Consider the following 14,070-nt stretch of genomic DNA (forward strand, 5'->3'; position numbering starts at 1 on the left):
AGATGGATTCTGGGTAATTTTATAGGCGGGTTCCATTCATGAAAACGAATGCATGGAACCGTGGCACACAGTATCTGCACATTTATCACAGAGCTGTCTTATCAGTTGCCTGAGATCACGGTAAAGCAGGGAATGGGTTTTCTGGATGCTTACCCACTGTGATGTGGTTTCAGAGTTGCTATATATAAATAGGAGTGTGAGGGGTGTGGGGGGTTGTGGTTGTCCCCCTACATAAAGTGTGGCTGTTAAGATTTGTTAGTTTCATTATTTTGTGGATTGACCTTTTGGGTCAATCTTTTGTGTGTTGCTGGTTGTGTAACTCTCTCTGTATATAGCTATCTATCTAGACACACACACACACACACACACACACACACACACACACACACACACACACACATATATATATACATACTTAGGCCCCCTTCACATGGTCGACTTTTCATAAAGTTGACTTTCATATGGCCGAGACCATATGATCGGCTTTTGAAAAGCTGACCATGGGGAACCGCTATCTCCGCACAGTGCTGAATGGGAAAATTTCCCACTTCCGCACTGTAGTGCGATCTCAGAGTTGGTATATTTATGTTACGGGGGGGGCAGAGCCCCCCAGGGGGGGGTGCAGGGGGGCAGAGCACCCCTGGTAAAAGTTTAAGGTAAGTGTTTGTTTATGTTTACTTTACACAGTCGGCATTCTGAAAGTCGATCATATGGTCTCGGCCATATGTAAGTCAACTTTCTGACATGTCGACCATGTAACGTAGACCCATATATATATATATATATATATATATATATATATATATATATGTATATATATACATATATATATATATATATATATATATATATATATAAAATATATATATATATATATATATAAAATATATATATATATATATATGGGTCTACTTCAGAAGATCGACAGTCCATTTGGTCGACAGCTCATTTGGTCGACAACCAGTATTCAAGGCACTTAACAGGGATTTGCCCCCCTCCCCAATGTTGTGCGACCCTGAAGTTGATATATATATATATATATATATATATATATATATATATATATATATTTATATATATATATATATATATATATATAGTTGGGGGGTGTGGGGAGCACAGCCCCCCACATTGGAGGGTGTGGGGGGCGACGCCCGCCACCTATTTTTTTTTTTTTAAATGTGTAGTTTTTCTTTTATTTTCATGCTTTTAACACCCCCCCTAACTATATATATCAACTCCAGGGTCACACAACATTGGGGAGGGGGGCAAATCCCTGTTAAGTGCCTTGAATACTGGTTGTCGACCAAATTAATGCCGATCAAATGGTCTGTCGTTCTTCTGAAGTAGACCCACATATATATATATATATATATGGTTGCACTACATTTTCTTGAATGCTTCTTTGGTTGACAAAGTATAATGCATATTAACTTGTGCAAACAATGGAGTAAGTGAATGTTGGTTTAGCTGACTCTTTGGGTTGTTAACAAAGGTAAGTGGCAGTGCATTTTGGGTGGGTTAGGGTCACAGTAGGGGTATGATAAGGGTATGTAGGAGAATGTGCATTTTAGGGTTAAATTGAGGGTTAGATAAAGAGATAGCTTTAGTGTTTGTGCAAGTATTTGTGGGTTATGGTTAGAATTAGGGTTAGCTAAGGGGATAGATTTAGTGTACTATGTATATGAATATATAATGAATTTCCAAGCTTTCTTGCATAGTGGTTGTGTTATGGAAAGGGTTTTTCTAAGGTACGGTGGATGGTTAGGGGCAGGGTTAAGGTTAGCATGCATTGCTAAGGTAGAGCAGTGAGGCAGAGCCCCATACCCACCTTAGTAATACATCCTAACCCTAATACTGCCAGTAACCATGCACCTTACACTTACACTATTCAGACAAATGCAAATTTCACCAAAATGTATGGTAGAGTTATGTGCTGCTGATCAGAGAAAGGAATGGGTTTCCTCTTTTTGATCTACATGTTTTGGGTGTTGTTTTTCTTGTGTATTTAATGTTTGGCATGACGTGGTCAATTATTTGTCCATCAGAGATTTAGCTTTAACATGTCAGACATTTATGGTGTGCTCATGCTCTTCTTAATAGTAAAGAATGGAGATGAATAATAATATTGGGAGTTCTCTTTCCTCCTGGATTAATGGTTAACTTGTTTAATAATGTTAAATATTGCTAAATGGTATTATGCATCATAAGGTAGATTTTTTTCAAATTAGAATTACATTTCATGGATCGATGGTGGGTCAGTTAGGTAACTGAGGTTTAAATAATACATTTCCAATTGTATTTCAAATATACAGCATTGAGAAAGCCTAGAAGGTAAAACCTGGGTCTGGTGTTGAGTCCTGCTGTTAATAAAGAAATATTCTGTTGGAGCTGGTTTGTTTTATTTGTAAAACTGTTATACTCCATCAGTAAAAGTTCACAATTTAAATTGGTTGACACTTGATCACACACACTTAGTTTATCAACCTCTCATTGAATTGTCCCACAGAATTATTAATTGCTTCTGTTTCTCCCCAGTTGCGGTATAACTTGTTGACATTTAACACAATTTTATATTAACTTGATGATGCTACTATATTTTATGTCTGTTTTCTACATGTGCTTAAACATTACTTTTAAAGCATACTGAAGCCTCAACTTTCAACACTGACAATACTGCTTTCTTGAATTAACTTCTATTATTATGTTAAATAATAATTACAGGTTGTTGCCTGGGTCCAGAGTTACACTGCCTTATTTTAAAATCTGAGAGCCTAACATGGTTACATTTTTAGCATCATGTCAAACATTGCTTCTAAGACATTTCAGCAGTCAGTTTTGCTTCTCTTTTCTACTTTCTTTTACTTGTGTCTTGTTTTATTGTTTAATTTTTAAATAACTGTATTTAGTAACAGTACTTCACTTTCTGACCCTTAATTATTATGATGACTGTTTGGAATACCTTCTGATTGTTGCACTTTAAGTTTATACTACACTTACACACTTCATTGTTAACAATTTTGCAGTGAATATTGATTATAGCTAATACTACTTTATTTTGTTTGTATGTTTTTTTCTTTTCCTAGTTGCATCTTTTATATGTTCACATATAAACTGCTTTAATAAGATGAACTGTTAATGTCTGATCTAATATGCAGAATTTGTTGAGCACTGAGTGCGTATATGCATATTCCAGATCATAAATTAGATGTGGCTTATTTCACAGTGGTGGGACGATGGGTATAATATTATTATATATCATGATACATAATCACTACATAAGAGATTTAATTTGCTGAGAGATATTCTTCAGCATGAATTTATTGTTTTACTTTTGTCTAAACATTTTGATTTTGGGTATTTAGTTGGGGTCTATATTATATATATTATATTATATTAGGAGGAAGTAAGGATAGCTATGAAGAGAAAGAAGAATGGAAAGGCTGTTGGCCCAGATGACATACCTGGGGAAGCATGGAGGTGTTTAGGTGAAATGGCAGTGGAGTTTTTAACCAGATTGTTTAATGAAATCTTGGAAAGTGAGAGGATACCTGAGGAATGGAGAAAAAGTGTTTTGGTACCGATTTTTAAGAATAAGGGTGATGTGCAGAGCTGTAGTAACTACAGAGGGATTAAATTGATCAATCACAGCATGAAGTTGTGGGAAAGAGTAGTGGAAGCAAGGTGAAGAAGGGACGTGATGATTAGTGATCAGCAGTATGGTTTCATGCCGGGAAAGAGCACTACAGATGCGATGTTTGCTCTGAGAGTGTTGATGGAAAAGTACAGAGAATGTCAGAAGGAGTTGCATTTTGTTTTTGTAGACTTAGAGAAAGCATATGACAGGGTGCCTAGAGAGGAGTTGTGGTACTGTATGAGGAAGTCAGGAGTGTCAGAGAAGTATGTAAGAGTGGTACAGGATATGTACGAGGGTAGTGTGACAGCGGTGAGGTCTGTGGTGGGAGTGACGGATGCATTTAAGGTGGAGGTGGGGTTACATCAAGGATCAGCTCTGAGCCCTTTCTTATTTTCAATGGTGATGGACAGGTTGACAGACGAGATCAGACAGGAGTCTCCGTGGACTATGATGTTTGCAGATGACATTGTGATCTGTAGTGAGAGTAGGGAACAGGTGGAGGAGACCCTGGAGAGATGTAGATATGCTCTAGAGAGAAGAGGAATGAAGGTCAGCAGGAATAAGACAGAATATATGTGTGTAAATGAGAGGGAGGATAGAGGAATGGTGAGGATGCAGGGAGTAGAGGTGGCGAAGGTGGATGATTTTAAATACTTGGGGTCAATAGTTCAGAGTAATGCTGAGTGTGGAAGAGAGGTGAAAAAGAGAGTGCAGGTGGGATGGAGTGGGTGGAGAAGAGTGTCAGGAGTGATTTGTGACAGACGAGTACCTGTAAGAGTGAAAGGGAAGGTCTACAAGAGGGTAGTGAGACCTGCTATGTTATATGGGTTGGAGACAGTGGCATTGACAAAAAGGCAGGAGTTTGAGCTGGATGTGGCAGAATTAAAGATGTTAAGATTTGCACTGGGTGTGACGAGGGTGGACAGGATTAGGAATAAGTATATTAGAGGGTCAGCCCAGGTTGGAAGGTTTGGAGACAAAGCCAGAGAGGCACGATTACGATGGTTTGGATATGTGCTGAGGAGGGATGCTGAGTATATTGGGAAAAAGATGCTAAGGATGAAGCTACCAGGTAACAGGAAAAGAGGAAGGCCTAAGATAAGGTTTATGGATGTGGTGAGAGAGAATATGTAGGTGGTTGGTGTGACAGAGCAAGATGCAGATGACAGGAAGAAATGGAAACAGGTGATCTGCTGTGGCGACCCCTAATGGGAACAGCCGAAAGAAGATGATGATGAGTTGGGGTCTATATTAGAACGTTGAAAATTCATTATTTCGAACGTTCTAACATCGACCCCTATTCAGCAAATGCTGAAAACAGCGAAACGACAGATAACCGAATTTTTTCCTAGGGAAAGAATTCAGTTGTCCGTTTCTGTAATTTCTCTATTTTCAGCACTGTGGTGGAAAGGTACAGGTTGGGTTCAGGTAAGTGTACGATTGGGCATGGGTTAGGTGAGTTAGGGTTAGGGCGCGAGGGAGGTATGTGTGCGATTGTGTGGACGTGAGGGTTAGGGTGTGTTAGGTGAGTTAGGGTTAAGGAACGGGTGAGGTGAGTATGCGATAGTGACGGACCTTAGGGTTAGGGTTTGGGTTAAGGTAAGTGGATAGTTAGTGCTGTTTGTACAGTTTAGTGTAGGGTTAGCTGCAAGATTTTGGGTGTATGTGTGTGGATTGCTGTTTGTTTGGTGTGCTTGTGTTTTTGTATGTGTTTTGGACCAGCAAATTTTTTCCCCAAGGAAAAAATTTGCTGTTCTGAATGTTCGATGTTGTCAGCATTCGCTGAATATGGGTCGATGTTAGAACATTCGAAATAATGAAATTTTGATGTTCTAATATAGACCCATTTAGTTGCCATCTGTTGATTGTTTTTACCAGAATGAGTGGTTATGGGAGTAGGGGCTGTGGATGATAAGATATGACATTTGGATGTTTACCTTGTAACAATAGATAGAAAAATGCTTTTTGAGCTGTTTAATACTTATGAGGTTCCCCAAACTTATCTCAAGAAATCTAGTCACATGATGAAATCCATGGCCATGAAACAACTCATTTTATTATTCTGTGCTCACTGAATTACTGGATTTCACAGCAAAGTGATACATGCTGAATGTAAGACAAAGTGAATACAGCATATCTGCCTTAAAACTGGGGTGTGATCACTGTTGCAATTAATTCAACTCTAAGTTCTAACCTTTACTCTTGCAAGTGACCAAGTTAAAAATCTTTAGGATGTATATAATGTAAATAGTTTATTTTGTTTCCGTTTTTATTGCAATATGTATCTTTATATCCAGTTTGCAAAATGTTTTTATTTATTCGCTTATATTCTGTTATCCTAATTTAAATGAAATAAAATAATTTTGAAAAAAAATAAAAATCTTTAGCACGCTCTTTTCAAACTTAGTCTTTTGTTACAAAAATATTTAAGAAAATGAAGTTTTGTTGTCACACAGAAATCCAAAAATGTACATGAAAGAGCAGTATTCTGAGACTACTACCTGTAGACGTTCCTCTTCAGTCATCCCACCTCGTACAAAAATGTTAGTGTCGATAACTCCAGGACTGAAAAAGAAAAACAAATTAATGATCCATGTCTCATTTTATTGTTTTTACAATGGCAGTGTTTTAATATTTTAAGTATTTATCTGGAAAGGTAAAATTTATGTATTAAGGGATAGTAACAGAATTTAAAATTCTATAATAAATGAGTCTGCAATCCTTGAACATTATACTGTGATAATTGTTCCACCATTTTGCCTTTACCATTGATAAACTGAGTTCTGTAATATTGTATTGTGGGCTAAATTTGCTTAAACAACTGCCATGATGTGTTCATCAGTTATTGCATATATCGTTTGAGATAGGACATGTCTGTGTACCTTGTAATGTGTCTTCACTGTCACTGTGGCTGTAACAAATGAGCTCTAAATGAAAATGATCAGGCTGACAGAAATCAGGAAAACTGAAAATAATTTAAAGCCATCAGGTTTATTGATTAAGCACTTTCATCTCCAAACATCGGAGATTTCATCAGAAATGAGCTGCATCTCGCTGTTGCTGTTTATGACAACCCCCCTTTGCTGGTTTTAATTCTCCAGGTTCATGTGAAAAATATGATACTACCTGTTTTCAAATACCTTGTGGGATATTACGTCATTAAGGCCAAGAAAGTCATAACATCTGTCCTTCATGAAGGGTGCTTGGATCAAGTGTGAATCAACTAAAAAAATCTGTGTTATAGACAATATAAAATTCTGACCAGGAGTTTTCATTGGCACTTGATTAAAACGTATTCTTTGTACAGTGTACATCAATAGTTAATACTGAAATACACATCTGAGTACATCTTACATACAGATACTTATTTGGTAAAATTAGCAGTTAAATAATAATTTAATAATTAAACAATACAATCAGCAGTACGTTAAACTCTGCTGCAAGTTTTCAGGTAAAGAATGATCAGGAAATCTGGAAATGAGAAAAGAGGAGCCCGTAAGTTCTTGTTTATGGGGAGATCATCTGAGAGAAAAGGATGGCACAGCCAGTGCAACAAATCATTTGACCTTATAAAATCTCTTATGTTAACTATTACCTGTAAACTCATGCTGAACAACACTTAACTGACACAAAATTATAAAAAATACATTGGGAAAGAACAGGATTCAGTAGCATTGAATGTCTCTCCTTTTTTTGTGGAGTAGATTGAGATTCTTTTATGGCTATCTGTAACCTCTGACAGATATCAGTGAATCTGGCTTAGGTGGAAAACAGGAAGAAGGAGGCAGATGTGGACCATCTGCAGTGGGGTGTGCCCATGGTAGCATGACACACAACCCAGATTGTTATCCCTCCAACTGTACCTCAGATGACCCATAATCACCTAGCAGTACAGGCCCTACAGGAACCATGGGGACAGATTGGGTGTGAGTGGCACAGATCAGCTTGTCCATGCTGGGGTGAGGGAGGTGTTTCAGCTCATCTATGAGAGTGGGGGGTATCACCCATAGCAGTAAATCTACTGTTCCTGTACTGCTCAGTAGGACTCCACTTCAACAAGAGATTCAGCATGTTCAGTAGTAGACATGTGCCTCCTGAGAAAGCTGCAGTCATGGAGCACTCATCTGCTGCAGCAGGGATTAAGGACAAACTATAGGATCTGCAGACTGTCATGCTCCCTAGCATCCAATTCATGCTTCCAGAAGTGGAACAAATAGGATAATTATGCTTGTTGATAGGGAACAAATGAGCTGTATAGCTCTTGCTATGGACAGAGAATCCTTTTTTCTTGCAACGGTGAAGGAATGGATGGGCCTATTGGGTGAAAGAAGGGAGAGCCATTGGGACAATCTTGTAGACATCACACACATGTGAGTGTATATACACACACACACACACACACACACACACACACACACACACACACACACACACCTGTGCAAACCGTGTGTGTGTGTGTGTGTGTGTGTGTGTGTGTGTGTGTGTGTGTGTGTACTGGAAGGTAAACCTAGGCCAGTGGAGGAATAACTTTCTCTGTCCTTCCTCAGGATGATGCCATACAAGAGATGCCCATACTTGCTGATGTGTAAATTGAGAAAAGAAATCGGATATGATAGATGATGGAAAATGGGAGGGCAGAACAAAAATACATATGAAAAAATATGAGGAGGAACATAACTATGCTTTATGCTGTACTCAGTCAAATCAGGAAGGATAAGCATGGTTTAGCAGTTTACAGCTCAAGACAGGCCTTAACCAAGGGGCAGGAGACTGTTGCCTGTCTTATGGCTTATTTATTACTAGAGCTCGAACTTTCTGTTACACTTCCTCATTTCCTTACTGCACTGCAGTTTAGTTTAAACACATCGATTTACTGGAGCTTTAAACATTTGTTTTTGTGAGACTGAATAGATTAAGCAAGATTTTCATAGTAGTTGATCTACCTTTTTCAGAATTAAATACATTCAGTGAGGATAAACTCAGAGACTGACTGCTGACAGATAATGTTAGCTGGTCACCATAGTACAGGCTACTCTTGGGGATCATGAGGTAACAGATAAAAGTATGTACTTTGGTTCATTAACAGTGGCTCTACCTTAGTAGTGATGCAAAGAATAGAAGTATTGATTACATTTCTTTTCTGCAATATAAAAAAGGTGCAGAACTAACTCTGCAGAGCACCATATCAGGCAGCTATCAGGCTCTCAAAAACAGTGTAGCATGGACACTGTAATTTCTTTGTAGTTCTAAAGATGTTAGAAGTGGGCACTGATCCCCAAGAATGAGAGGTTATGGGTCTTCCAAGATGGATGTATACTGATTAACAGCTTAATTTCAGCTCTCTCAGTGTGAAAACAGGAACTGATAAACAACAGCCAATGATATTGTCAGCTTGAGTAAAATTCAGTAACTGGCTAGTGCCTAGATACCAGCAAAGAAGAAATTAAGATAATGTGAAGAAAAATCATCTAGAAAGGTGCGCTGACTGGAACAAATACTGCAGCTGTGCTGAAAAAAGCAGTTCAAGATGCAGCTTTGGTGGAAGACATGGCTTCCAGTAACTTAGAGAAAAAAAAGTCAAATGTCTCCACTGAAGGAGTATATCAGCTCAAATAACAAAAGGCTGGAAACATTGAAGAAGCTTTACACAGATATTCAGATATTCAGATGAGCTGATAAAGCTGTAAAAATCAGAGGTTGAAATGTAGAAAAGTCTTTCTGAGTATGAGATTGTTCAAGAAGGGTTGTTTCTAAAAATGGTAGAATTAGAGGACAGAGCATGTAGGGAAAATTTGAGATTTTTTGCTGTACCAGAGAAACTAGAAGGAACAGACTGTATTAATTTTATGAAGGCACAAATAAGCAACTGCACTGGTATTCCACAGCAGCGACTGTTAATTGAAAGGTTACACTCTGTGTATGCTCCAAATCTGGCCATGAGAAAGCAGCCAAGATCTTTATTAGAAAAGATGCAAACCTACCAGCAGAAAAAGTTGATCCTGATAAAACTGTGGCAAAAAGGCAAAGTATTAAAAGTTGGAGACAGTATGGTGTTTGTGAGAAATGATTGCTCACTATAAATAAGGCAGAACAGAAACAAACTGATTCAAGTAATCAGGGAATGTTGAGAGGCATATGTGAGATCCCACCTGTTGTATCCAGCTATCTTCAGAATATTTTTTTCCTGGAGGATCAAAGTCATTTTTTGATGCAAAACAGGCTAAGGAGGAAATACAAAAGTTCATCCAACAAAAAATGAACCATCACGCAGAAGAGAACTCTACCTCTCATTCATTTGATAATAAAGCACATGGAGAGACTTTGCCAGTGAAAACTTTTCCACTGTTTAAAGGGAAATGCTTTAGAAACAGAAAAACACAGGAGATGGCCAGAAGAATTGGGAGTACCTTGGAACTCAATCAGAATCTGGAGTTGGGAGATGAAAATGGACAGGAAGAATACTAGCAACACAGAAATTAGTGAATAAATGTGAGATTGCAAAGCATCAATTGCATGTGAAATACATCTGTATTAGAATAAGTGGAAACAGTGAACTTTGTTGACTTTGTTAAACTTGTGAGGAACTGATGAGCATTTCTTTGGAGCAACTCTGAGGGGTGGGAAAAAGGAAACTGCAAGTAAAACAGTTTCTGTTCTTAGCAGAATTTCTATGAAACATTTCACAATATGAATTGCATATTTTAAAGTGCCTCACAGCAAGAGGTTCTCTGGTTCGATTCTCTGCTGGGGTGCCTTCTGTGCGGAGTCTGCATATCCTCCCTGTGGTCGCATGGGTTTCCTCCGGGTGCTCCGGTTTCCTCCCACATCCCAAAGACATGTAGTAGGTGGACTGGCCCTAGGTGTGAGTGTGTGCATGTGTGTGCCTTCTGTGGAAGGTTGGGCGCCGGGCTGGCAACTCGACACTGTAAAACTTCACTGCCAATCATGAGCGGATAGATGATCTGCTGTGGCGACCCCTAACCGGGAAAAAGCCGAAAGAAGAAGAAGAAGAACTGCATATTTTAAAGTAAAGTATTTTTAGGTGTTCTTGTATGTGATAAAGTTACTAAAGTAAACAGATGCTTTTTTGTTCTTCCGCTATCTTTTTTTGGCATTAAGAAATGTAGGCATTACAATGCAAAATGATAAAAAAGCAAGACAAAAGCATGTTTAAGATAATAGGCTGTAATCTTGGGTTGATGTGGGGGATGGGGTGTAAAAGTACAGCAATCATAACAAATGAAGAGCTATATTTTTTTTTACTTTTGCATAGGTGAATGTCTGGATTAAGATCTTTGGCTTAATCTAATAACAAATTTTAGGTGGAAGCAAGTAAATATGAAAACACCAAATATAGTGAAATGTTTTCCTTTAGCAATAAATGTTTCAACTTGCCTTTCAGGCTGCAGCAGAGTACTACATTTTTCTTTTTTTTTTATGTTTCCATGGAGACAAGCTGATGTTAAGGAAATAAAAGACAGAACACTGGTATCTTTGAGGCTAAAAGTTAATGAATTCTGAAAGCATGCAAGTTGTTTTCCCATCGAGGGTGTGCACAAAGACAAAAAAAAGTAACAGACACTGATTAGATTAAGCAGAAACATGGGCAATAACATGCAACTTAGCATGGATAACCCCAATTTCAGGTTAATTAGGGCCAGTATTAACAGCTGTCTATTTGACATAAATATTCCTATTAGGCAGGTTAGACGTTATTATTTGAAGATTTACATAGTTATGTGTGTTTGTATTAAGTTAATAGGTTTTGTGGCTGTTCTGTGTTTGTTGTTTTATTTGAGGGTTTTTATTAAAACAAAAATTCTTGTAAAATGTGACATAGGTTCTAATGCTGATGATAAAAAAGTATAAAGGATTAACATGCCAAACATTAATGAGGGCATGTATCACAAAAGCTGGAAATAGACATTTAAAAAGCTGCCATATACAGTGGATATAAAAAGTTTACATACCCCTATTAAAATGCCAGGTTTTTGTGATATAAAAAAATGAGACCACAATAAATCATTTCAAAACTTTTTCTACCTTTAATCTGACCTATAACATGTACAATTCAATTGAAAAACAAACAAATCTGTTAGGAGAAAAATATAAAAAAAAAAATGTACAATATGCTGGTTGTATAAGTGTGCACACCCATAAACTAATACTTAGTTGTGTGTGCACACCCTTAAACTAATACTTTGTTGAAGCACCTTTTGATTTAATTACAACATTCAGTCTTCTTGGCTGCACACCTGCCATCAATTAAAGAGACTCTGATTAACCCCAAATAAAGTTCAGCTGTCCTAGTAGGATTTTCCTGACATTTACTCAGTCTGCTACAGAAAAAGCCATGCTTTGCAGAGAGCTTACAAAGCATCAAAAGGATCTCATTGTTGAAAGGTATCAGTCAGGAGAAGGGTACAAAAAAGTTTCCACAGCATTGGATATACCATGGAACACATTGAAGACAATCATCAAAAAGTGGAGAAAATATGGGGCAACAGAGGTGTTGCAAAGAACTGGATGTCCCTCCAAAATTAATGAAAAGACAAGATGAAAACTGGTCAGGGAGGCTGCCAAGAGACCTACAGCGACACTGAAGGAGCTGCAGGAATTTCTGGCAAGTATTGGTTATGTACTACACGTGACAACAATCTCCTGTATTCTCCATATGTCTGGACTATGGGGTAAGGTTGCAAGATGGAAGCTTTTTCTTACACAGAAAAAACATCCAGGCCTGGCTAACATTTGCAAAACAATACATCAAGTCTCCCAAAAGCATGGGGAAAATGTGTTATGGTCTGATGAGACTAAGGTTGAACTTTTTGGCCACAATTCCAAAAGGTACATTTGGCGCAAAAACAACACTTTGCATCACCAAAAGAACACCATCCCTTTGGTGAAGCATGGTGGTGGCAGTATCATGCTTTGGGGTTGCTTTTCTTCAGCCGGAACTGGGGCTTTAGTCAAGGTGGAGAGAATTATGAACAGTTCCAAATACCAGTCACTTTAGGCCCAAAACCTTCAGGTGTCTGCTAGAAAGCTGACGATGAAGCAGAATTTCACATTTCAGCATGGCAATGACCCCAAGCATGCATCCAAATCAACAAAACAATGGCTTCACCAGAAGAAAATTAAAGTTTTTGAATGGCCCAGCCACAGCCCAGACCTAAATCCAATAGAAAATCTGTGGGGTGACCTGAAGAGGGCTGTGCACAAGAGATGCCCTCACAATCTGACAGATTTGGAGCACTTTTACAAAGAAGAGTGGGCAAATATTGTCAAGTCAAGATGTGCCATGCTGATAGACTCCTACCCAAGAAGACTGAATGCTGTAATTAAATCAAAAGATGCTTCAAGAAAGTATTACTTTAAGGGTGTTCACACACAACAAAGTATTAGTTTAAGGGTGTGCACACTTATGCAACCAGCATATTGTACATTTTTTATATTTTTCCCTAACAGATTTGTTTGTTTTCACTATATCCACTGTATAATAATCAGGAATAATGCCTTCTTACCATAATTGTGACACCTTCCATATTATATTGGAATGTGAATGGTATCACAGGCATAGACAAAAAGGAAAGAATACTTAATTATAATAAAAATGCAGAGTGCAAATAGCAATGGAACAGGAGACACATTTGTAAAGAACTGAGCATGTGAATTTGATTAAGAAAGGATTTCAGGGTGGGTATTCTGCAGAATATCATTGACAAAGGAAAAGAGGAGCACTTATATTAATTGCTAGAGGAGCTCTAGTTGTGATAAAAGAGGGGAAAAAGAAAATAATGTCAGATTTGTTGTAGCAAGGGACTACTGGGAAGGGATGAGGATTATGCTGGCATGTATTTATATTCCATCTAAAACTGCTATTAATCGAATTTCAGTGGGGAATATTAATTATAAGTGAGGAATGAAATCTGATTTGCAACAATGAGGATGAATCTGGGGCCTAAAAGGGAAAATATAACAAAACTGGGTAGATTTTTTGAACACATTTTTGAAAATATTTGGTATGAAACATGAATTCAATAGTATGAACCCAGAGAGAATTTACATATTATTCCCCATGGTATAATAAATGGTCTAGAGTGGACAAAAATTATATTTCACAGGTGCATGTGCATTTAACTGAGAACTTTGATACACATCAAATAAGTATTTCAGATCAATAATTACTAAGATAAAATGTAGGGTAAAGGAGTAAAGATGAGATACTGCTGCATCCCCACCTACCTGTTAAAAAATAGATGAATTTAAGGAATGGGTAATTGAAATTATTTAGGCGTTATTAGGGAATATAGACATTATCCCAGAATTTATAGCTGATGAGGGGATAAAACAAAAGTGGAGTTTAAAAATAGAGTAGAAATAAAAGAAAAACAGATATGGTTAAGAAAAAATAAAAAATATTTAGAGAGGTT

At 37.7% G+C, this 14,070-nt stretch overlaps 1 protein-coding gene across 1 annotated transcript in view; it reads right to left on the reverse strand.

Moving 5' to 3' along the window:
- LOC122806322 (3-oxoacyl-[acyl-carrier-protein] reductase FabG-like) overlaps window positions 1-14,070 on the reverse strand; it is a 246,443-nt gene that overhangs the window by 18,149 nt on the left and 214,224 nt on the right. The window contains exon 7 of the mRNA XM_044076640.1: window positions 6,139-6,202. Within this exon, the coding sequence (XP_043932575.1) occupies window positions 6,139-6,202 (64 nt within the window). The remainder of the gene's footprint in view (window positions 1-6,138; window positions 6,203-14,070) is intronic.

This window comes from Protopterus annectens, chromosome 7.part0 (assembly GCF_019279795.1).
Source record: "Protopterus annectens isolate FY-2018-M chromosome 7.part0, PAN1.0, whole genome shotgun sequence".
Lineage (NCBI taxonomy): Eukaryota > Metazoa > Chordata > Ceratodontiformes > Protopteridae > Protopterus > Protopterus annectens.